General features: G+C 39.9%; 2 protein-coding genes across 2 annotated transcripts in view; both read right to left on the bottom strand.

The window, feature by feature from the left end:
• LOC149155551 (stromal processing peptidase, chloroplastic-like) overlaps positions 1-25,431 on the bottom strand; it is a 335,427-nt gene extending 309,996 nt beyond the window's left edge. Inside the window, exon 1 of the mRNA XM_089445700.1 lies at positions 25,118-25,431. Coding sequence (XP_089301826.1) covers positions 25,118-25,284 — 167 coding nt within the window. The 5' untranslated portion in view covers positions 25,285-25,431. The remainder of the gene's footprint in view (positions 1-25,117) is intronic.
• On the bottom strand, positions 1,757-5,336 carry LOC149155552 (uncharacterized). The gene is made up of 2 exons (XM_089445701.1): positions 2,800-5,336; positions 1,757-2,689 (listed from the first exon to the last, which is right to left on the bottom strand). Exons 1-2 carry the CDS (start codon positions 4,727-4,729, stop codon positions 2,094-2,096), a joined length of 2,526 nt encoding a protein of 841 aa, XP_089301827.1. The 5' UTR covers positions 4,730-5,336; the 3' UTR covers positions 1,757-2,093.
• Positions 25,432-25,643: the final 212 nt, after the last annotated feature.

Below are 25,643 nucleotides of genomic sequence, written 5' to 3'. Positions count from 1 at the left end.
TGTCTTCATTTCTTGCTTGACTTCTCTTCAAGGGATTGAGGAGCTTGCAAAATTAAGAGTGTTTGATGGAAATCCTCTAGATGATATTGCCAACACAATTTCTTACAGTGTGGATCAAGCCATGCACTCTGCACAGATGGTTTTGACCTATGTCAGTTTTACATTTCTGGCTTTTTGGATCAAGTACATGGGCCAATATTCAAGTATATTGTCTGTATAGTCTTTCCAATACAGATGCTATATTTGGTGGAGTTTTTATTCATGGTCTGTTTGGATCATTTCCATTGCCTCTTCTTGAGGATTCTTCTACAGATGATTCTTGGCCTATTAAACTGGATCCTTCTCTATTGCAAATTGATGTACCTTCTATCAAGAATTCCTCTACATTGCTGCACTTAATGGGTTCTCTTTACAGTGCATGTATGGTGATGCATTTTGCCCATTGGTCCCTCTATCTTCTAATATGTCATGATCTCATTATCTTATTATTTTTATTATAAAAGATACTTCTTGTATATAGAGAAAATATTTACATCAGCACCAAAAAAAGGGGAAATGAGAAGGCTATATACAATGGAATTTACATTCTCCTCCTTTATGCAACTAAAACAGCTATAAAATCAGAATAAGAGGCATGTTCTATCAATTTGGCGTCCTTAATCAGCAATGCTCCTTTTGCCAGCAGTTGCATACATACATCATCTCTCCATAACTAATAAAACGCAGCCAAAAAACCAAGCCTCCTTTCATATACATATTTGCAGCATAGCTTCCAGAGAACAAAACAATGCAGAAAATATTTACATCAGCATCAAAAAAGGGGAAAAGTGTTAAAATTGGCAACTAGGGCCAGACTCCACATGGGTCATCTTATTTATGACAGCTGATATTTTTCTTGGATTCCTCTCTCCGAGAGGTGTAGGATTGATCTAAAGATCATCCGATAACAACATGTACAAATGAAGTTATGAATTTATAATTTTATTTTGATTATGGACAAATTGTCAATGTCGGCCAGCAAACTTATGTAGGCTCAGAAGTCCAACAGTCACGTCTATTCATCCTCAACGTTTGCTATAAATACATGATACCTTAACCTCATTTGGAAACACTCATCTTCACACTTCTCTCCCTCTCTCTCCTCATTGATTGGGTACAGATTTCTGGGCCTCTCTCTCTCCACACGTCCGAAATTTCAGGAGACCGAACTTCTGGACAGTTTGACCAAGCATTGACAAGCATGCATTGACCTCCTTTGACTGTGTTTTTGTGAGGGCTATCTCTGTTTGGGCAGGCCGCATTTCTGGGCACAGAAATCAAGGTTAAACGTTGACTATTGACCAGCATTGACTGCAGCTAGGGCTGACCGCAGGTGGGCTGTTTGACCAAAGTTTGACTGGGCTGAATTTGACTATTTTGAGCGCTGTTTTATCTTGCTGTTTGGAAGCCGAAGTTCACCGATTTGCTAAGGGTCAAATCTGCCATGTTGACCAACGTTGACTTTTCTAGTTAGGGCTCTTTTGTTGTTGTTATAAATTATCAGATTTGTAAATTGTACTCTCTCTGCTGAATTATTGAGGACTAAAAGAAGATTGGATCAAGGGTTTCCCCACATTGGGGTTTGCCCCTGGTTGGTGCCACATCTTGTGTCCTCTTGTCTTGACTTGTCTTCTATTGTTTATGTTTATGTTCTATCTGCATTTTACTCAATGTTTTTAAAACCGGAACCGGTGACCGAACCGGTCCACCTAGCTAACCGGTTTACCGACCGGAACCGGTCTAACCGGGACTGGTTTGGTCTAAACGAACCGGTTTTTAAAAAATACATTAAATAATTAATTTTTAATGAAAAAAAACTATTTTTAAGATGTAAAACCATGATTCCAAGCCAATAGAGACAAAATATGCAAAGTTTGCTCATTTATATACCATGCAAAGGTGAATATATCAAAATGGCACCGAGTGCAATACATATCATCGACAAAATAGCAAAATACATAGGAAATGAGGCTCTAAATGGCCTATAGAGTCCAAAAACCATGCTGCAAGCTATGAGGCCATTGGCCTACTACAAGTCTACAGTGTACACATGATCAATCATCAAGATCATCACCACTACTAGACACATGATCATCATCAGGAGCTACATAGACATCATCTGGTTCAGAGTCTGAGGATGCCTCTGCCTCATCTGCAACATCAGTATCAATGCCACCAATGACAATAGAAGTGGACCTAGTGGAAGCACGAGTTTGTCGACCTGCACGACTAGTGCCTTCCATTGGTTCCTTGCCTTTCCTTGATGCCGCTACTGATCCTGGTTCTGATGCCGCCACATAATCTGCCTCATCCTCCGCTAAAGCCATGTCGATATCAAAATCAGCCTCAAACACAGGATCTTCAGTCTCCTCCACCCATTCTGATGTTGGATCAATATCGTCCAACACAATGGGATCTAGATCAGGTGATTTGCTCATCATTTGGTTCCTCCTCAGTCGAAGGTTGTATTGCACAAAAACAAGATCATTTAACCGTTTTTGTTCCAAACGGTTTCTCTTCTTCGTGTGTATGCGCTCAAAAACAGACCAATTGCGCTCACAACCTGAAGCACTGCAAGTTTGACTGAGGACTCTAATTGCAAACCTTTGCAATTGAGGACACTGGCCACCAAATGACTCCCACCAATGTGCTGCAAAGAAAAAGACAATAATTAGTAACTTAGTTTATAATTTGAATTGTAAAGAACGTAAACAATTTTAGCTTGAAATGAAAAACAAAATGGAAATTGGAATTGCTTACCTGGTTGGTCCACATCTCTTGCCATCTTTGCCAAGTTTTTGCCAAAAGTACCACTTGCTTGATTGAAAATAGTAAGCTGTCTATGTATATCCAACTGCTCTACATGGTTAGGGACCATGCGCTCCAAGCAATCAATCAATCCAGCTCTGACCTCCCCATCATGCTGATCTCCTAGCCGATTTTTATAGTGATACCTTGGGTTCAAAAAATACCCGGCTGCATGTATAGGACGATGGAGTTGATTGTTCCATCTGTTATCAATGATCTCCCATATACGGCCATATTTAGCTAACCTGTCATTGTAAGCTGCCCGTATCTGCTCCTTTGCCTGATCCATAGCTTCATAAATGTAGCCCATGGCCAATCTTTCCCCATCCACCAACCTTAGCACCTTAACAAGGGGCTCGGTAATTTTCACAAGCTCTACAGACCTTTTCCAAAAATAAGTGTCTAACACTTTCTTTTTGGTGTCTTTTCCATCTGGTCTACGAGCCCACCGAGATTCAGACCATTCATCAGAGGAAAACATTTTCTGCAAGTTTCTATGTTGACCATTGAGACATTGCAACGTGAGGAAGTGAGTTGCAAATCTCGTAATTGCAGGCCTAACAAGCTCTTTGCCTCCAGTGTGTTTCCTCATTAGGCTCAATACCCATGAGTGGTTGTAAATGTATTTTGTAATGCACTTGGCATGCTCTACAGTGTTTTTTACCCACTCCACCTTGCCTATATCCTCAAGCATGAGGTCTATGCAATGTGCAGCACATGGAGTCCAAAATATGGTCTTATATTTGGCCTCAAGCATCTTTCCAGCAAGAACATAGTTTGAGGCATTATCAGTGATGACCTGCACAACATGCTGCTCCCCAACTTCCTGAATAATGTTATCCAAAAGCTCAAATAGAAGGCTTGCATCCTTTACCCTATCAGATGCATCAACTGATTTAAAAAACATGGTTCCTTGAGGGCAAGAAACAAGGAAATTAATGATAGTGCGGTTCTTTCCATCGGTCCATCCATCTGACATAATGGAACAACCTGTTTTGACCCATGACTCTCTAAACTCAGTCAAATACTCATCAATGGAAGATATCTCTTTTTGCAAAAGAGCTCCCCTCAAGTCATGCATACTAGGGCCTTTGAAGCCCTTTCCTGCAGCTATAACAGAGTCCCACATAGCTTGGTAATAAGGTGAGCGAGAAGCATTAAATGGGATATCTGAATCATACCACCATCTAGCAATGTATTGGTGAGAAGTTTCTTTGCATTGTTTTTTCCAATGCTGATCCAAAGTGGGTTGAGAACTTGGCTGGGAGGAAGTGGCTGTGGGATTAGATTTAGAAGAAGCAATGGTGGCAGAAGATGAGAAATAACTTTGGATGTTTTGTCTCTTTGGTCCTCTTGATGGTTGGCCAACTCCAACAGAAGGATGAACATAGTGAAAGGGGTCATTGGTGGAAGGGATAGAAGTGGAGTCTTGAATCTCATAATCATCATACCCACTCTCTTTCATGGCTTCTAATAATTCCCTCTTCCTTGCAATTTCATCTTGGATGGCCTTCTCCCTAGCCTTATCCTCATAAAATTTTTCAAGCTTGGCAATGTATTCTGCCCTAATAGGACCTAACAGTTCTTTTGGTGCATCACATGGCTTTACTTGGCCTCTTACCCCAGCCAAGTGTTGTTTCAACCTAAGAATACCCCCACCTCCAATAGATTTATGGCATAATTTGCATATCATTTTTCCATCAATTACATCACAATGAACCCATGCACTGTCCTTTCCTTTTGGAGCCATGTTTGCTTGAAATAATAACAATTTGCAAAGAAATCTGCCATTTAAAAAAAAAATTGCAGCTAAGGAACATGGAAAACCAATGATAAATGTAGGAAAAAAAATGCACATGCAAGCTAAAAAATTTGATAGCATAGAGCTAGAGAGTTCATAGGCTTAGCATAGCATAGATGATAGATCATTGAAATGAGAAGTTTATAGCACAAAAAAATTAATTCATGGACAGCAGACCCAAATGAGGAATTATCAAGTGCAAATCCTTACCTGGAAATGCAAAGTAGCTCCCTTAGCCTCCTCTTGATGATGGCAACTCCACTGACAGCTACACACTATCTCCAAAATAGCTCCAACTCCAACTCCAAGATGACTACTTCAGCAAAAACTCCACACTCTCCAAGCTCACAAACAAACTCACAAACACTCACAAACACTCCAAATCAGTTGTGTGAGACAAATGAGGGTGAGAGGGGTGTCTTATAGCAATTGTGAGGGTCTTTTTGGAGGGAAAATCCCTTTCCCTCACCCCCAAAAACCCTAAACCGCCCTCAGCTGCCATAAACCCGCCGCTTTTTACCTTTACCGGCGGCCTGTCCCTAAACCGGCCGGTTTAGGACGGAACCGGCCGGTTAGCAAAAAACCGGCCGGTTAGGACCTAAACCGGCCGGTTTTGACCGGTTAGGTCAAAAATCTGGGCAAATAGGGGTGCTGACCGGGTTTTTTCACCGGTTCTGACCGGTGAGCCTCCTAACCGGCCGGTTAGGCCGGTAACCGGTCAGACCGGAACGGTTTTGAATACTATGATTTTACTATTATGTTGATGTGATTGCTAATCTGAATATTGATATTGGGCTAATAAAGAAATTGAAGTAAAATTGCTCTAAAGCATAAAACATACCATTGTTGCCTAAAATTAGCATGGTATCAGAGTTGAGGTGAAGACAAAGCCCAAGCAAGAGTGAAAGAGCAATACCAAAGACAGTTGGACAACGACAAAAGGTTCAATGGGTTCCTCATCCTACTTCCCGGTTGAAGACAAGCTCCATGATAAATCTGACTATCATGGATGGAAGATGTGTCTTGATTTGACTTTGGAAGAAAAAGAAGTGATAGATTATGTGCTGGGTAAAATCCCTGAACCTCCTTCAAATGCATCAGCTACTGCGAAGACCAAGTACAATAGGGCTGAAGTCAAAGCAAAGATGATTATTAGGGATTCCATTGACAAGCATCTGGTGGCCTACATCTCCGAATTGAAGACCTCCAAGGAGATATACAACAGGTTGGTCGGCATGTTCAAGGTTAATAATGCTAATCAAATTCTATTTCTCAAGAATAAGTTGAAGGATATTAAGAAGGGCAAGGACGAGGATATTCAATCCTATTTCTTGAGGATTACTAAGATCAAGAATGATCTACTCTCAATTGGAGAAGTCATTCCCGACAGGGAACTTACTCTCACCACCCTTGGAGGACTCCCACCTGAGTGGTATGTATTTAGAACCACCGTCCTCAACAATGATCGAATTCCAGGGTTTGAAGAATTGATGTCGAGATGCATTCAAAAAGAAACAAGAATGGTGGAGCAGGAAATGCCTTCTAATAGAAGCAACCACACTGCATTCTCCGCTCATGCCAAAAGGAGAAATAATGCAGGGTCTAAAGGTCATTTCCATGGAAAGCCTGGATCTAAGGGAGGAAGGAAGAGCAGGCACTTTGTTTGCAATATGTTTGGCCATTATGCAATGGAGTGTCCAAATAGAAGGGACACATAGCATGATGACAATCACAATCATTCCAGGGGCAACTTCAACAACAACAATCAAAGGAATGGCAAGTCCAATGGCAAAGGAAAAATGAATACGGGACAAGAAAGAAATGGTCGACCCTCCAAGAAATCAAGGAACTCTAGGTATGAAGAATCAAATGTTGTTAACAATAAGCAAAAAGAGTACTATCTTATATCGGCCCTCTCCACTGCCTCTCCTCCGAATAGTTTGGGAGATTGGTTGATTGATAGTGGTGCCTCAAGGCACTTCACCGGATACAAGGAAGCCCTCTCTAATCTGATAGAAAAATATACAAACGTGGAGATCATCCTTGGAGACGATGCCACCTATCCCGTGAAGGGAGTAAGGAATGTTACCCTTCAATTGAATCAAGGTAACACTATTCATTTGGAAGAAGTACTATATGTACCTGATCTCAAGAAGAACCTAGTGTCCATTTCAGCCATGGATGACAAAGGATTCAAGGTGGCATTCATCGATGGAAAGGTAAGTGTTTGGAAAAGAAATTTTAAAGATGCTTTTACTCTTGGGTTCAGGGTTGACACTTTGTATCTAGTTGGAGGAAGTCCATTGGGAGCCATGTCTTGCGACACATCTCTACAATCTAAACTATGGCACCGGGGGTTTGCCCATCTTCATTATAAGGCCCTACCCGATGTGAGACAGATGGTTATAGGTATGCCTAAGTTTAAAGTAGAGCATGAGTATGTCTGGGATGTGCCGAAGGAAAACTTACAAGGGGACCATTCCCCTCAAGTAATACCAAGACCACAGATATATTGCAATTTATCCACTCCAACATATCTGGTATGATGCCCGTAAACTCTTTGGGAGGATACTTATATTATCTCACCTTTACGGATGATTATTCTCGCAAGACCTGGATCTACTTCTTGAAGAAGAAGGATGAAGTGTTCACCTGGTTCTGACACTTCAAAGCCTTGATCGAAAACCAATCCGGGAAGAAAATCAAGATATTGGGGACTGATAATGGGACCGAATACGAATCCAGTGAATTCCAAGATTATTGCAGAGCAGTTGGCATTAAGAGGGAGATTACAACACCATACACTCCTTAACAGAATGGTGTGGTTGAAAGGAAGAATCGCTCTATTGTAGAAGCAGTTCGTGCCATCCTTCATGATCAAGACCTTCCGAAATTCTTATGGGCTGAAGCTACAAATACCGTTGTGTATGTTCAAAACCGATGCCCTCATTAAGCATCGGACTCCAAAACTCCCGAAGAAATGTTCATTGGTAAGAAGCCTGATGTCTCTCATTTTAGAATTTTTGGAAGTCCCGTATATTTTCATGTGCCGAAAGAGAAAAGAAGCAAATTGGGTGCATTTGGGAAGAAATGAATCTTTGTGGGCTATAGTGAAAATTCTAAGGGATATAGAATTTATGTGGCTGGTCAAAAAAAAGTTGAGATAAGTCATGATGTCACCTTCGACGAAGATATGGCCCTCGGGAAGATCAACAACCTTTGTATCCTAAGGAAGGACAAAGAAGTTGATACCGGAAATCAAGGTGCAAAAGAAGGCGAAACAATGCCTGACGTTGATGAACCTATGGATCCTATTGATCCTCCTCCTCCAAAAGGAGCCCCTCATGACTTAGGGAGACTCTCAAAGATGCCAAGAGACACATTGCACCAAGGGGGACTTTCCGTGAAAGCAAGAAGTCGAACAGGTACTAAGGATATTTGACCGCCATGAACACTATCATTCAAAATGAGCCTTCATTATTTGAAGAAGTCGTGAAGCATCAAGTACATGAAAATGCTTCTTTATTGAATACCCTTGAGGTAGGGTAACACCATACAATCACTCCTTAAGGAAGGGGAACACTCCACAAGCCATATGCTTGCCAATACAATAATCCTTGACATCTCTCAATGGGGAGTCTCTAGCGTCTATATAAGCTTCATACATACAATACCATGGGTCATTAACATGGGTCTCTCAATACCATATATCTATTACAATGGACTTATCACATTATTCCTAACTACTTATGGTCCCTTACATGATGCGGGTTAACCACTTTATTTATTAACTATGGCCCATCACATTATTACATTATTCCCTTGGGAACCTCCCTCTATACCGCATGATATCCCCCCTAGGTATACTACATATATGCCTTCCCCCTTCTGCATCTGGATGCATCTCAGCTTCTCCTCAAGAAACATCTTCTGTTGCTAAGAAGTTCCCTGGTATAACGTGGAGAGAGCATCCCACATCTGTTAGGTAGTAATTTAGTTAATTTAATTTAGTTTATTGAGTTTAAAATTATGAATTTGAATTAAATTAATTAATCCCAATAAATTAAATTAATTTGCAGATTCTTGAATCAAAACCCTACAAACATCAAACACCATGGACCTGGCTATATTTCTGGGCATTTTCCTCTTCCTGGTCCCTTTTATGGTTATTATGGTGCTGGAGAGTAGGAAACGGAGGGGCCAAACTGAAGAGGGGGATGAAGAAGCTAGAGAGAGTCGAATTGGTGAAAAACCCGGTGAGGAGGAGCTGGAAACTAAACAAGACCAAACTCCATTGTGGAAATATGTTAACAGGGCTGAAACAGGGAGAGGGGGTGGAACCACTAAATTTCATTGCCCCCATTGCAACACAGATTACACAGGTTCATACACCCGTGCTAGAAGACACCTCTGCGAGAAAAGGCCATGGGATGGAGACAAACAAATAGGAATCAAAACTTGTACAACGGTGTCAGCAGTGGATAGAGCCAAATACATAAGGGAAGAGGCTTCCACAGATCAAAAAAATCAAGGGGTTTCTTTGAACCAAGCTCACAATCACAAAGAACTCCTTCAGCATCCTCCCAAGGCAGTGGATATGGAGGCACAGGGTCATCATCTTTAAGGCGTAGAACCATATCAGATTTCCTTGATGAGGGGTGTAGGAATGATGTGGATTCAAAGGTTTACAGGTTTCTCTATGCATGTGGGATACCATTCAATGTTCTTCGCTCACCTTATTGGCACGAAATGGTTTCTGCCATAAATGATGCCCCTAAAGGATACAAGAGCCCTGGGTATGACAAGGCAAGAACCGTTGGCCTTGATCATGAAAAAGCAAAAATATCACATTCTTTGAATAGAATGACAAGTTCTTGGACTGACCATGGGGTGTCCATTGTATCTGATGGATGGACAAATGTAAAAGGCAAGCCACTGATAAGTGTTCTTGCTGTGTCTGTTAGTGGTCCCATCTTTCTGACTGCACATGATTACTCAGACAAGTTCAAGACCGCCATGAACATTGCAGAAGCATTACTTGAAACAATTGAGCGTATTAGGCCATACAATGTCATCCAAGTCATCACTGATAATGCTGCTAATTGTAAGGTAGCGGGAGCAATTATTGAGGATAAATACCCTAACATATTTTGGTCTGGATGTTTGATTCACACATTGAACCTTTTGTTGCATGACATTGTCAAGAACAAAAATGAACAATACCAATGGATTGGTGATTTGTATAAGAAAGGCAAACAAATGATAAAATTTATTACAAATCATAGCAATACCCATGGCCTTTTCCGCAGTCACTCGAGATTGGAGTTGTTGAAGATTGCGAAGACCATATTTGGTAGCTATTACCTCACCTTCAGGCGCCTTTTGAAGGTAAGAGAGGCATTAGCTAGCATGGTATCAAGTCCACATTGGCAGGTATTAAAGGAAAGGGCTACAAATGCAATTGACATGGGAGGTTTTGAAATGGTGGAGGAGGCCGCTCTTGATGGGCAGTTTTGGACAAGTGTGAGGCAGGTATTGGATTTCACCAAGCCAATTTATCACATGATTCGGTTTGCAGATACAGACAAACCAGTGATTGGCGAGGTGTATGAGCAAATGGATACCATGTTGGGGGAAATAAAAGATATTGTTCATAATAGAGATCCCAACTTGTACAAACTGATTCATGATTGTGTGTGTGAACGGTGGAATAAGCTTAATCTTCCACTACATTGCTTGGCGTATATCCTTACGCCAAAATACCACTCTACATCTTGGTTGGGCCAACCTGCAGCAGGGGGTGGGGTTAGGACCAAACCCCATTTAGATCCAGAGGTAACTAAAAGATATTTGGAAGCATTAGAAAAGTTGGTACCTGACAGGGAGGAATGTGCAGCTGTGCGCCTTGAAATAGGCAGATACTTCAGTGGCACTAGTTTGTATGGTAACTTCCATGCAATGGACGACAGAGATAGATTTGATACTCTCACATGGTGGGAAACATATGGCGGCCAGGGACTTTTGCCAAAATTGGCAAAAAAAGTTCTTTCACAAGTTGTAAATACTTCTTCTGCAGAGAGGTGTTGGAGCACCTACAGCTACATACATAATGTGAAAAGAAACAGAGTCAATGAAAACCGAGCAGAAAGCTTGGTTTATGTGCACTACAACTTGAGGTTGTTGAGTCATTACTGTGATTGGGCTTATGAGGATCCCACATATAAAATTTGGGACAATCACCCAGAGGATGACAATTTGGAGGATGGCATTGTACATATTGAAGAACTGGAAGAGGAACTTGTAAGGGATGAAGATGAAGCAGCTGCAGCAGCCATGCCACCTCCACCTCCACCTCCACCATCCAGTAGCAGTGCTCGAGATCCGAGTCTTGTTCCTTTGTTGTCGCCACCTCCATCTACACCCACACGTGGAGGTTCTAGTTCTGGTCGTCGGTCTATGCGGGAGACTCCTAGAAGACCACCACGACCTGCTTATACTCCTGGAGACTCTCGTGCATGTAGATTTACAGTTTACTTGTCTTTTTTAGTTTCTATTAGACTTTAGTTTTCATAACTGTTGAGTTTTGAGTCCTTGACTCTTGACTCTTGACTCTTTCATATCATAATGATATTTTCTGTAAACAATATATCACTGTGACAATGAAAATTTGAAGTTTGAAGTTGAGCCTTGGCAATTATAACTCATTGGTAATGATTGTAAATTATGAATATGATGCTTCGTGAAAGACTAAAGTTGTTTCATTTCATTTCATTATTCATGTTTCATTTTATAAATTTATAACATTTCATATCATGTTAACAGTTAGAAGTTAGGACTTAGAAATATCTTAGATATTACTTCTTGTAATGGTTAAACTTAGCTTACAAGTACAACTTTGGTGACCAATGATGATAAATGTTATTGAAATTTCAATTTTGAAAGCTTGAAGTTGAAACTTTAAGATTGAATTTGATGAATCATGATTCATGAGACTCAATATGTTGCAGTTGTAATATGTATTTTACTAACTTGTGGACATGGTTGATGACGATTATAATTTCTAGATGATTGATGTGATATGGTTCAATGATCAATCTATGTTTTTTTATGTTTTTTATGTCTAATTCATCATTCTACATGTTTTTGTTGACATATTGTTAGGAAATTCCAACACATAGGAAATAGTTAAGTATAACTTGGTCTAGTATAGAGTTAGGTAAAGTGTGTTTCTTTACTATGTACATTTTGTAACTTACAATCCGACGGTCACGATATGTAGTGATCCGACGGTTCATTCTCTCCTCGGTATTATCGACACTTGATTCGTGGCTTAACACCCGATTGGTGCATGATCTCTATTTAAAGAGCATGGAGGGTCATTTGTAGGTTAACCGTCCATGAGAGAAGCTTATGTAAATTTTCATTCTTTTATTAATAAATTGCCTGAAGTGGCCGCGTTGGCTCAGGTCGTGGACTGTTTCCCTCTTTGAGGGTTTTAACCACGTCAAAAGTATTGGTGTATTGATCTGTGATCTGTTTGTGAGCGGTGTCCTTTGGTGTTCTGTCTGAGGAACTTACCCTGTAAATTCCTACATGGTATCAGAGCTATTTGAGGGCCGCGTCCGTCGGTGATCCAAATCTGAAGCCGGTAGAACTGCATCCAACTACCGTTTCCTAGATCTACTGTTTCTGACTGCTTTCGAGCCGAGAGGATTGCTCTGTTGTGTTGGGAGCATCTGTTACAGTGAGGAACCCCTTTCGTTTCACGCGAAAAGGTTTCCAGTAGCCCTAGCTGCGTCATTTTTAAGATCTGGAGGTATACAGTGTTTATTTGCAGTTTACAGTTATTTTCTCTCTGTGTATTTCGGTTTCGGTTTATTTAGCTTTTTTTTATTACCGGATCTATACCCTTCATTTCTACGTATGCTCTTTGCCCCGCAACTCTGTGCGATCTGGGCAAATCAGAAACAGAAAAGAAGGATTTTTCTCATGCGTATGCTCTTTTCCGCTGTGCCTTAGTGCGATCTTGGAAAATCAAAAACATTGAGGAAAATATTTAGTTTCCGGCTAAAGCTAACTTCGAGCCGTAAGGTTCGCTTTTTTTTGTATGTCCGTGTTGGGTTTTGTGTTTTTTTTGTTTTGTGGGGAAAAAGAGTTTTCTCAAAGCAAGCACGTAACCCAAAGCTTCAACCCCCTCTCTCTCTCTCTCTCAAACTTTTTGTATAGCTCAATTGGTCCAAAGCTAATTTATGAGAGTAGAGGTCTTGAGTTCAAGTCTCCTTTTTGTGGGGGCGGATTTTTCATTTCCACACATTCCCACACTTCGTCGGTGACTTCATCAAATTTTCTTCAAAAAGCCATAACTTCTTCATCCGGAAGCCGTTTTCAGAACCGTTTTTTTTGAAACAGCCTAATTTTTCGAGATCTTTCCATTGGAACACTTAGTTTCAGCATCTATAGCTTCAGTTTCTGTTAAAATGGAAAGTCCATGCCAAGTTATTCTTGACAGCACTACTTCCAATGGTGGTCCTACATTGTCGATTTACTTAGAAGTAAAGGCCTCTACAGAATAGCCACAGGCCAAGAAACCAAACTGAAAGATGAAGATAAGGCAGCTAAATGGGAAAATAGGCAAGATCAAGCACGTGGGTTGATAGGGATGTCTATTTCTCCAGATCTTAGATTCCATATTGCAGAACTTGATACTCCTAATGAAGCATTGAAACAGATTACTAAAGTTTTTGGAATAAAAAATGAACTTAGAGCCCATCAACTTGAAAATGAGTTGCTTACAATGGACCCCAATAATTTTTCTTGCATTGAAGATTTTTTGTCCAAGTTCAAGACCCTTAGACTTCTCTTGGAAGGTGTTAAGGTTAAGAAAGAAGATAGTAACCTTATCTATTCCATTCATACTAAGTTGGGACCAGCCTACTCTGTGTTTGTTTCCACCTTCCATTCTACAAGAGAAGCCTTCATTTCTCAAGGACAAAACTACAAGTCCCCTTCCTTTGATTCTTTTTGTGATTCTTTAATAAGAGAACAAGAAAAACTCTTACACCTTGGTCTTCTTAATCTTGGAAACTCTTCTAAGAAAGCGTTAGCCGCCCAGCAGCGACCAAATCCAAAGAATCCTAAGAAGTTGTATCCTAAAAGGAATGGTCCTAAACCAAACAAGGGTCCTAAGCAATCTCAGCCTCAAAATGAAAAATCATTTCCACAAAATGATAAGACAAATAAAAACAAAGGGAAGAAGACTGATAGACATTGCAACTTTTGTATTCGAGATGGCCACTTAGAATCCAAATGCTTTAAGAAGATGGAAGCCTTGGAAGCAGCAATGAAGAAGCATCACATCCATTTGGAGCACTCTTCAACTTCAACTTCATCTTCAAAAATGGCACTTTCTGCATGTGGTTGTCAAGCATCTCGGTCTGGCTATGCACTAAATGTATCTTCTTCTTCTCATTCTCATGAGTGGCTCATTGATTCTGGAGCTTCTTATCACATGGCCAAAAACAAAGCCATGTTTTCTTCTTTAAATGATTGTAACACCAAAAATATATATGTTGGTGATGATAGATCTCTTAGTGTTGTAGGGACTGGAACTGTTCATATAGACAATGGTCAGTTTAATGATGTATTATGTGTTCCAACCTTATCCTGCAACCTTCTATCTGTATATCAGATAACCCATTCAGGTGAAGGTAAAATCGTTGAATTTTCACCTCACGATGTTGTAATTAAGGACCTAAGAGATCCTAGACAGATTTTAGCTATTGGCATTGCTAATGATTCTACAAGGTTGTATAAGTTTCACAACTTTGGGTCATTAAATCTTCCATCAGTATTTGTTGTTCATAATGATGAAGTGAGCAAACTTTGGCATGAGCGATTTGTTCACTTAAACTATCGCTCTCTTCAGAATCTATGTAAAGAAAATATGGTGACAGCTCTTTCAATGGTATCTTGCAGAGATGGTGTTTGTTCCGGATGTGTAGTCGGAAAACATCATCGGGACAATTTTGAAAAACGTGCCTCTTGGCACGCCTCAGCCCCTTTACAGCTCGTGCATAGTGATTTATGTGGTCCACTTCCAGTTGTTTCATTCTCTGGCTACAAGTATTTCTTAACTTTCATTGGTGATTTCTCCAGACGCACTTGGGTATACTTCTTAAAACTCAAGAGTGAAGTATTTAAAATGTTCTTGGCCTTTAAGGCCTTTGTTGAAAAACAATCTGGACATCAAATTCTTAAGCTAAGATCTGATAATGGCGAAGAATATGTTAACAACAAATTCATCAACTTTTGCACTGAGAATGGAATTCAAATGCAACATACTGTTCCATATACTCCACAACAAAATGGTGTAGCTGAAAGGAAGAATCGCACCTTAAAGGAAATGGCTAATTGTATGCTTCAATCTAAAGGACTTAGTCTTAATTATTGGGCAGAAGCAATTAACTGTGCAAATTACATAATAAATCGCACTCCTACTAAGGTTTTAAAGAATATCACTCCAGAAGAAGCATGGAGCTCAATCAAACTAGATGTAAGTCACTTTTGTGTTTTTGGAAGTGAAGCATGGGACCATATTCCAGATGAGAAACATAAAGCTTTAGAACCTAAGAGTGAAAAGTGTATTTTTGTTGGATATTCTGAAGATGTCAAAGGATATAGACTTATTCCACTTAAGTCCAAAAATGTTATCATTAGAAGAGATGTAAAGTTTGCTGAAAATATATCGGCCTACGAGCCTAGTTCGGCGGATGTGCCACCTCTCCCTATCTCTTCTACTTTTGAAAATATTTCTTCTTCAGATGATGAAAGCGAGGATGAAAATCCTCCCCCACCTTCTCAGGATCCTCCTTTAGCTCCTCAGCTTCCAAAATGGGTCTGTGCTACTCGGGATGCAACAGGTGATCTTGCCGGTGATCCTACAGATCAGCGACGTACACGTTCTCAATTTGATAGAGCCTCTTCTTTACTGGCTCAAGCTTCAGTGAATTATGATCCTGACACCTTTGCAGAAGCTTCAGGCCATCCAGATTGGGAAGCAGCTATGAATGAAGAATATCATTCATTATTGGCAAATGATACATGGGATCTTGTTCCTCTACCAAAGGGACGAAAACTTGTTAGATGCAAATGGGTTTACAGAACCAAGTACGGACCAGATGGGAAAGTTGATAAACATAAAGCTCGTCTTGTTGCTAAGGGTTTTTCACAAGTTGAAGGCATTGACTACACTGAAACCTTCTCCCCTGTTGCCAAAATGAACTCTATCCGCCTTGTTCTTTCCCTTGCTGCCTCTTTCAAATGGGAAGTCCATCGGATGGATGTTAAATCTACCTTCTTGCATGGGGACTTGCATGAAGAAATCTATATGGAACAGCCTATTGGCTTTATACAAACAGACTCCAACCCTGTATGTCGGCTTAAGAAACCCCTTTATGGTCTCAAGCAAGCTCCTCGAGCTTGGTATGCCAAAATGGATAACTTTCTTTTAGAAAATGGCTTTTCTAGGTGTCATTCTGACAATACTGTCTACACCAAGAAAGTGGGCAAGTCTCTTATCATTCTTGTTCTTTATGTTGATGATCTTATCCTGACTGGTAGTGATCCCAGCCTTATAAACCATGTGAAGTCTAGCCTTAAAAGGAAGTTTGAAATGACAGACTTAGGACACTTACATTATTTTCTTGGTCTTCAAGTCTTGCAATCCAAGGAAGGTATTTCCCTTTCCCAGTCCAAGTATGCCTGTGATATTCTACGCCATTTTCACATGGAAGACTGTAAGCCAGCCCCTTCTCCCTTTCAGTCTGGAGTCAAACTTTCAGTCACTTGTACTTCTCCTGAAGTTGATGCTACCTTATACCGTCAACTTGTAGGAAAACTTTTGTATCTAACCCATACTCGTCCTGACCTTTCCTTTGTCGTTGGCCTTGTTGCTCGGTTTATGCAAAACCCACGTGAAAGTCATTCGAAAGCAGCTAAAAGAATACTTCGTTATGTTCGAGGTACAGTTTAGTTTGGGATTCATTACAGTGCCGAAGCATCTCCTCTATTGGCTGGTTTCACTGATTCCGATTGGGCTGGTGACCCTGATGATCGGAAGTCTACTGCAGGTTATGTGTTCACTCTTGGTTCAGGACCTATTACATGGGCTTGCAAGAAACAAGGTGCCATTTCTCTTTCTTCAGCCGAAGCAGAGTATCGTGGTGCCGTAGAAGCTAGTAAGGAAGCCTTGTGGCTTCATCAGATCCTGTCAGAGTTTGGCTTTCAGCAGCAGCATTCGACTACACTTTGGTGTGATAATCAAAGTGCCATTCAACTATGCAAAGATCCAGTCCAACATCAGTGCAGCAAACACATTGAATTGCACATGCACTTCATCAGAAAGCCCATCCACGACCTTGTTCTTGAAGTGCAATATTGTTCAACAGATGATCAAGTTGCAGACATCTCTACAAAGGCTCTCACAGAGGCGAAGTTCACTAAACTTCGATTTATGGTTGGAGTTCAGGAAGTTGTCACTAAGGGGGGATAGGCTCTAGTGCCTCCTTCCTTCTCCTATTGTGTCATATTTGTAAATCCTTCAATCCTATCCCAAGTTGTTCTTAAGGGGGGATGTTAGGATATTCCGACACATAGGAAATAGTTAAGTATAACTTGGTCTAGTATAGAGTTAGGTACAGTGTGTTTCTTTACTATGTACATTTTGTAACTTACAATCCAACGGTCACGATATGTAGTGATCCAACGGTTCATTCTCTCCTCGGTATTATCGACACTTGATCCGTGGCTTAACACCCAATTGGTCCATGATCTCTATTTAAAGAGCATGGAGGGTCATTTGTAGGTTAACCATCCATGAGAGAAGCTTATGTAAAATTTCATTCTTTTATTGATAAATTGCCTGAAGTGGCCGCGTTGGCTCAGGCCGTGGACTGTTTTCCTCTTTGAGGGTTTTAACCACGTCAAAACTACTGGTGTATTGATCTGTGATCTGTTTGTGAGCGGTGTCCTTTGGTGTTCTGTCTGAGGAACTTACCCTATAAATTCCTACACATATATGTATCAAAAATTAAAAAATATAAAAAATATATATATTTTTAAAAAATCGCTTCCGGATTCGCTCCCAAACCGGGAGCTTCTGAAAATGGTCGCTCCCGCTCCCGCTCCCAAGCAACATTGCTTCCTCCAGATCACTGTCCCTGCCTCTCACTCACAGCGTCGATCTTTGGCTCTCTCTGGCAACTAACTGTTGCTACTCTACAAATCGAACTACTCAAGTGTCTTCTCCATCACCACATCGACCTCCTCTTATAATCCTCTGTTGGAGAACCAACGGCTAATATTAAAACTTAATCAATGGCTAGAATCATCTCTGAATCGATTCGTGTGAGTTTTTAGATGATTCTCGCCTTGACTTAATTAATACTGATTAATTAACCATATTCCCTAAGTTTAGACTTTAGGAAAATTTTAAAAACTGGTTAATAATCTAATTAAGTCATTTCTAGGCGGAATTTCCATAAACGAGTTATGGGTTTTGGAGATCTCATGTATTCTAGCCTCTCCAACAAATTTCATGGCTAGAACACATCTAATGCTACAAAAACTAACAAAGTGCTCACCAGGAAGGGTGAGTGAGTGCTTGCTAGTTGAGGGTCGCAGCGTTTTCACCTAGGCGGTGGCCATGGGATTCGAGGACCGATCACTCTGAAAGAGTGATTCCTGATATGTTGATGACATTGCGATGGGTTTGGTACTGCCCCAGATATGGCCGCTAGCGGATGATGATGATAGATGATGATGCTGGTAATAATGGATAACCTTTTTCTTTAGAGAAATTTATTAAATTTGAGAACATCTATGACAGTGATTATGAATACCTGCCTAGTTAAGAGGGAGAGTCGAATTTGTAACTATGGTCAATATTCATAATGTACTTTTGGTCACTAGATGTAATTATATTTATTATTGTAAAGCATATTTATAAATGTTTAAGTCAAAGGAAAATTTATTTTGAGTCAAAGTCTCATTGCGACTTTTAAAAGATGTAAATTTGATTTTTGAAATAAAAATTTTGACTCCAAAAGTGACAAGTCAACCTCACTCCAAGTCAAGTCGGCCCTGGCCAAGGGACACATCCATTCACACTAGACAGACCACTATAAAAAGGCAACTCGAGTTCCTCATTTGGGCACTTCGCATTCCTCACTCAAGATAGTTTCTGGGCAAAGGTAGCAAAGATCAAGAAGGACGAAGAAGGACAAAATCTTATCTCTCTCTCTCTAGCATCTCGCACATGTGACTCTCTCTCTCTCTATGATTCGCATCTTTCTGGAGCAACTATTGCAGGAGGGCCAAAAAATTTCTCAGTTATTGGACAACTGTTGGCAGGCTGAAATTTCTAGATCAGACAGGCAGAACGAAGTGCAGGAACAATTTGGGTGACTTGAATTGGAGAAGAAGACCAAGTTTGACCATAGGTGTAAGTTTGTCTCTAATTGAGCAAGAAAAAATTATCTATTAAAAAGGTTGTTGGGTTTTTCCCCGTATTGGGTTTTCCTAGGGTAAATCTTGTCTCCCTTTTATGCATTGTGATCTTTGTTGTTCTATTGTTCTTTATTGTTGAGTTTCTGAAGTATAATTGTTGAATGATATATATTGGATAAGATAAAAGAAGATCTACATCAAAGTAATTATCAAAATTTCAAAAATATTGTGCTAACCCTAATTCCACTAGAAAATCAACTAAAGGTAGTCAAGTTATATGGCACTAATGAGCCACATTATTGATTATGAGCCCTCTAATTATGAGGAAGCAACAGGAAAGCAGGTTTGGAAGGATGCCATGATTGAGGAATATCATCCATCATGAAGAATGATGTGTGGGAGATAATTCCGAGACCGGAGATGAAATCAATGGTGGCTTCCAAATGGATCTATAAGATGAAGCATGCAGCAGATGGTAGTATCGAGATGCACAAGGCGAGATTCATGGCAAGAGGGTTTTCCCAAAAAGAGGGAGTAGACTATGATGAGACATTTGTTCTAGTTGCCAAGGACACTTCTATTAAAACTATTGTTTCCCTTGCTTTAGTTATGGGTTGGAAAATACATCAAATGCATATAAAGGCTGCATTCCTCAATGATGTAACTGAGGAGGACGTACACATAGAGCAACCTCAGGGCTTTGAAGTGCATTGTTTGCAGGTTGAAGAAGGCTTTGCACAGACTCAAGTAGGCACTTAGGGCATGTTATTCTATGATTAACAGATATCTGATGAGTCTAAGCTTTACAAAGAGTGATGTGGACCCTAATCTTTATTTCATGGTTGTTTAAGGTGATCCTTTGATCTTAGTACTATATGTTAATGATTTGTTCCTTACTGGGGCAGAGAGACTCGTCACCAAGTGCAAGAGAGAGTTGGCCTCAGAATTTAAGATGAAGGATCTTGGAATGATGCACTATTTGTTGGGATGGGAGGTGTGGTAACAACCTGGTGAGATCTTCCTTATACAAGGGAAGTACATTATTCAGATCTTGAAGAGATTCAATATGATGGACTATACGTCCATGCCTACACCTATGGTGACCAATCTAAAGAAGCTCAATGACTCAGCTTTAGATTCAGATTTAGTGGATCCCACTATGTACATGCAGTTGATCAGATCCTTGATGTTCTTGGTTAACACTAAGCCGGATATTTGCTTTGCAGTGAACACCTTGAGCCAGTATATGGTTGAGTCGAGGCAGATACATTGAGTTGCAGCGAAACATGTGTTGAGGTACCTGCATGGTACAATTGGATATGGTTTGAGATATGTCTTAGGAGGTGTAGTGAAGCTATAGGAATATACGGATTTAGATTGGGCTAGGAGTGCGAAAGACAGGAAGAGCACATCAAGATGTTGCTTCAGCCCGGGATTGCTATGATAGCTTGGTTTAGTAGGTAGCAAACTTCAATTGCACTCAACACAGCAAAGGCATAATTCATTGCAGCCAGTGTCGCAAGTAAGGAAGCAACGTGGCTTCGGAAGCTACTTGCAGGACTATTTGATCAGGAGCTTAAGCCGAACATGATATTTTGTGATAATCAAAGCTATGTCAAGCTTTCAAAGAATCCAGTTTTCATGACAATTTGAAGCATATTGAGATCAAATATCACTTCATTCAAGACATGGTGCAAAGAGGAGCAGTGGAGCTCCAATACATATCCACAAATAAGTAGATTGTTGACATTTTACCAAGTTGTCTAGAGAGAAGTTTGTATACTTCAGAGACAAGCTTGCAATGATGTTGAATCCCTCCCTCATTGAGAGGGAGAGCTGATGTTTTTTGCAAAATTAGGGCAAACCATCTCCTAAAGCCATAAAGGACTTTGGCTAGGTCATAAAGACCTTTGACCAAATGAGATGAACAAATTTACCTTTGATACCAAAAGGACTTGGCTAGGTCAACAAGAGGTGAATGTACCAGGGAAATTATAGAATTGTGTTGAATTTGTAACTATGGTCAATCTTCATAATGTACTTTTGGTCATTTGATGTAATGATATTTATCATTATAAAGCATATTTATAAATGTTTGAGTTGAAGGAAAATTTATTTTGAGTCAAAGTCCCATTGCGACTTTTAAAATATGTAAATTTGAATTTTTTGAAATGAAATTTTTGGCTCCAAAAGTGACAAGTCAACTTCCCTCCAAGTCAAGTCGGCCCTGGCCAAGGGACATGTCCATTCACCCTAGATAGACTACTATATAAAGATAGCTCGAGCTCCTCATTTGGGCAATTCGCATTCCTCTCTCAAGACAATTTATGGGCAAGTAAGCAAAGGACAAGAAAGGCAAAGAGGGATGAAGAAGAAAGTCAAATTTTCTCTCTCCTATCTCTCTCTAGAAACTCGCATGTGTGAAGGAATCTCTCTCTCTATGATTCGCAGTTTCTGGGGCAACCGTTGCAGGGGCGAAAGTTTCTAGGTTACTAAGGCAACTACTGCAGGGCCGAAATTTTGGGCAACTGGCTATTTCAGGAGGGCTGAAATTCTGGAAGTGCAAGATCAAGAGAAAAGTGCAGGATCAGTTTGGGTGACTTGACTTGGAGGAGAAGACCAGGTTTGACCATAGGTCTAGGTGTGTCTCTCATTGAACAAGAAGAATTTCTCTATTGAAAAGGTTGTTGGGTTTTTCCCTGTAGTGGGTTTTCCCAAGGTAAATCTTGTCTCTCTTTTGTGCATTGTGATCTCTATTGTTCTATTGTTCTTTATTGTTGAATTTCTGAAGTATAATTGTTGAATGATATATTGGAATAAGTTAAAAAAAGATATACACCAAAAGTAATTATCGGAATTTCAGAAATATTGTGATAACCCTAATTGCACTAGAAAATCAACAAATTGGACAGATTTTCTCCTTAGAAGCCAAAAGGACTTGGCTATGTTAACCGAAGGAGATAGACGTAATTCCACCTTTAGAGCTAGAAGGACTTAGCTAGGTCTTAAAGGATTTTGACTGAAAAGGTGAATGGTCCAAAGCCAAATTCTCTCCCAAGAAGCTAGAAAAATATGGATGCCTAAACTAGGTCATGACCAAGAGGAGATTGATACATTTGCCTAAGGAGCCATAAATGACTTTGGCCAACCCTGGATATATGAGGAGTTACATTGCCCACTCCACGATGGAGTTATATATAGACATGCATCAATATGGCAATCCATGAGGAGTTACATTGCCCACTCCATGATGGAGTTATATATAGACATGCATCAATATGGCAAGCTCATGAACTTTTCTAATGGAGGAGAAATTTCAGCTAAGGGGAAATTTGTTGCAAAGAATACCTCCCTCGCTAAGAGGGAGTGTTGAATTTTTATATAACATCAAGACGTATTCCCACATGCTAAGAGGCCTCCCAAATTGGCCAAGGAAAATTGTGAAAACTAAATTAAAGGTTTAATTTTTGGAGTTCGTGTAGGCTCCAAGTTGACAGATTGGCCCCACCATGGGTGTGACCCTTGGTCAAACCCACTTGACAAGTATAAATACACCATAAGTCAACATCATTTCAAACACAACATCATCTACACAAGAAATATCCGCACATGTGAACAGAAAGGAAGCGAAAGATCTAAAGCTTGACCGAGTTTGACCAAATTCCAGTTTGACTGAAGTCTGCCCATTGACTGAGGCTGACCACAGACTTTGATCACAGGCTGAGTTTGACCACAGATTAACCACAGGCCGAATTTTGACAGTTGACCAGCATTGATTTTCCTGTTATTGGGTGGTTTGACTGGCTGGTATTTGATCAGGTTTGACTGGTACTTTGGGTTTGGTTTTTGGCACCTATTTCTAGGAAATTTATGTAATTGTGAACCTTGCTGAAAAAAATGTCTACTAGAGGAAAAGTTGTTGGGTTTTCTCCCAAGTTTGGGTTTCCCAAGGAAAATTTGTTCTCTCTATTGTGCATGGCTGTCTCGTTATGTTCCTACTGTTTTTCATCATATTATTGTTGATATTTTCTGTGTATAATTGTTCAATGACATCAGTGGCTTGAAAGATAATGTGATAAAGATCACTAGGAAGTAATTATCGGATCAGAAAATCAGATTCTATTATTCATTCTTATAGAAAATTCAACACCTTTGATACCAAGTTAGAATCTCAAGCCGTAGGTGACTAATGTCCCTATGATCTCAACCAAACAAGTAGATTGCAATATTTAATTAATGCTGAAATTGAATTTCAGACTATAGCATCAATCACACATAGTTAGAAATTAAACAACGAAAGCATAAAAATTTCTTGTATGCATAGGTAATTACTCCTTCAAATCAGCTTTCATTCCTTCAAAAGTTTACAAGGAAACCTCCGCACTCTGCCCCACAAAACAGCATGCACAGATACCAAAAATGCCTTGAACTAAGCTTGTACAGCCTGTTGAAAAGCGCAGAAACAGTTGAAAACCACAGAAAGACTTGCAAACCAGCCTATATGGTCTGTTTGAACGATCATATGGACAATTGTACGGAACTATATAGATGGTTGTCTCATACTGTGTGTTGCCGAAGAATGCCTCTTCCCTAGCTGTTTGCTCTTTCTCGTGCTTAATTCCTCCAATGTGCGTAGAAGCCTCTACCTTGCTCTGTTTTTATAGTTTTAGTGGAGAATCTATCTTAAGATTACTCCTAGTCTAGGTAGAATTTTAGACTCAACTGCTAAAAATAAAACTTGTTGTGAAGTTTTGCTGGGAAGTGGACTTGTAGATATCCCATTGTTGATCTTGTCTATAGGTGTTGGTACTTGTGTTCATGCAAGAAATAAAAACCTAAGGTCTGTCAGAGTACAGTTGGACTCAAACCCTGGGATGGACAAGGAGCTTTTGATGACTTGTAATTTTGTACTTGTGTATATATCAGCATAGATCCATCTTAAATATGGGTCTAACATGAGCCGAGAGGGATCCAATTTCTTCACGTGCAATTTTTTTTCATGAGCTGACATTATTTAAATGTTTTGTATAGTTATTTTTTTTTAGATTTTTTAAAAATTTTACTTTGACTGACATGAGCAAAATTTCAATTTGGATGAAGGACAAACATCCTTACGCACATCATACTGGGTTGTAGAATGAACCTCTCAGCTCAATGAAGTAAGTGAAAATCTGATTTTCAGCATATGTTCTTATGGTGATAGAGAAGTTTCTGGTGCTGGTTACCCTGATTTAACATAACAACTGACAGATTTTGTTTAATGAAGTGACAAGTAAATATAAGCTAAGATGGCATATTTGTGGCTATAACAAATCTGTTGTTTATAAGTTATTTTCAGATATGATGTGTGTTGGGGATTGTGCCCCTTAAGGCTGCAAACATAGTTCCCTTGAAATACAATTGCTCTTTGCATAATTTTTTGGGCTGCGTTTGTGTATTTGGTTTGGTTGTTACCCTAATTTAGATTTCCTACCCAGCCCTAAGGCTGAGAATTCATAGGAAATATATCTGGGGAACCTTGAGGTTGAGGAGAAATTTCTGAATTTGCATTATTGACATTTCCACACTTTCGTTTCAAAGTTCTTCTTCTGCTAGGAATTATTATATAACTCATCATTCTGATACTTGTTATTAGTTTGAGCATTCACTTATAACATACTAGCTGGGTATTGGCTCTAGTTATGCATAAAATGTGATTTGGTCAATTATGTTTCCCTTTATTCTGTAATCCGCAATGCCGAAACGTTCCCATTGTCTTTAATTTTCAAGCCAGGGATCGATGAAATGAATTAATGCAACTCTAATAACGATGATTCGTTATTTTGCACGAAAAATTCTCGAGATTATTCATTATGCCTCTGAAGATTAAACAGTTATTAATAATTTTGTCTGGAGTTCCTCTAGGATTTAAACCATATAAAGATTAAGTAACTAATTGATTATTTGGTCAAGAATTCTTCTTACCTCGATCTTTGATGGAATATGCGGCCAGCGACATCACTCCTAACTCGATTCCTGTAACAGAGCGAGGGCTGAAGACCCCGCGATCGAATCCCCGCAGCGTAGCGATCATCCTGTAGCTTCGCATTCAACGGACATAGAGGTGGAGTCGAGATGACCGTTGTGGCCATTTATGCCTCCCGCCAGAACTGACTGAAACCCTCGCCAGAGAGAGCGCGAGCAAGCGAAACCCTCGCTTTGCTTTCCTCCTTCCCCTGATTCCTTCTATTCAGAACCAGTCGCTTGCATTCTGATAATTTTGTTTTGTTTTAGTTTTATTTGTATTTTCACAGATTTAATGGATGAGTGTAGACTTTCCGGCTGCGGGGCAGGAGTGGCATTTATATGCCCACGTGGCATCAGAAAGAAGTAGAGACCGAGATTAGGTAGGCAAATAGGTAGAGGTAGAGAGGTTTTGGGAGAATTGTGCTGTTTTGTTTTTTTCAATTTATTTGACTAATGCTGGGGTATATGAAAGGTGTCGTCCATG

The sequence above is a fragment of the Pinus tabuliformis genome, chromosome 9 (assembly GCF_031772625.1).
Source record: "Pinus tabuliformis cultivar Carrire ecotype Pingquan chromosome 9, CPIR1, whole genome shotgun sequence".
NCBI lineage: Eukaryota > Viridiplantae > Streptophyta > Pinopsida > Pinales > Pinaceae > Pinus > Pinus tabuliformis.
Note: the sequence above shows the minus strand (reverse complement) of the source record. Positions and strands in the feature narration are given on the sequence as shown.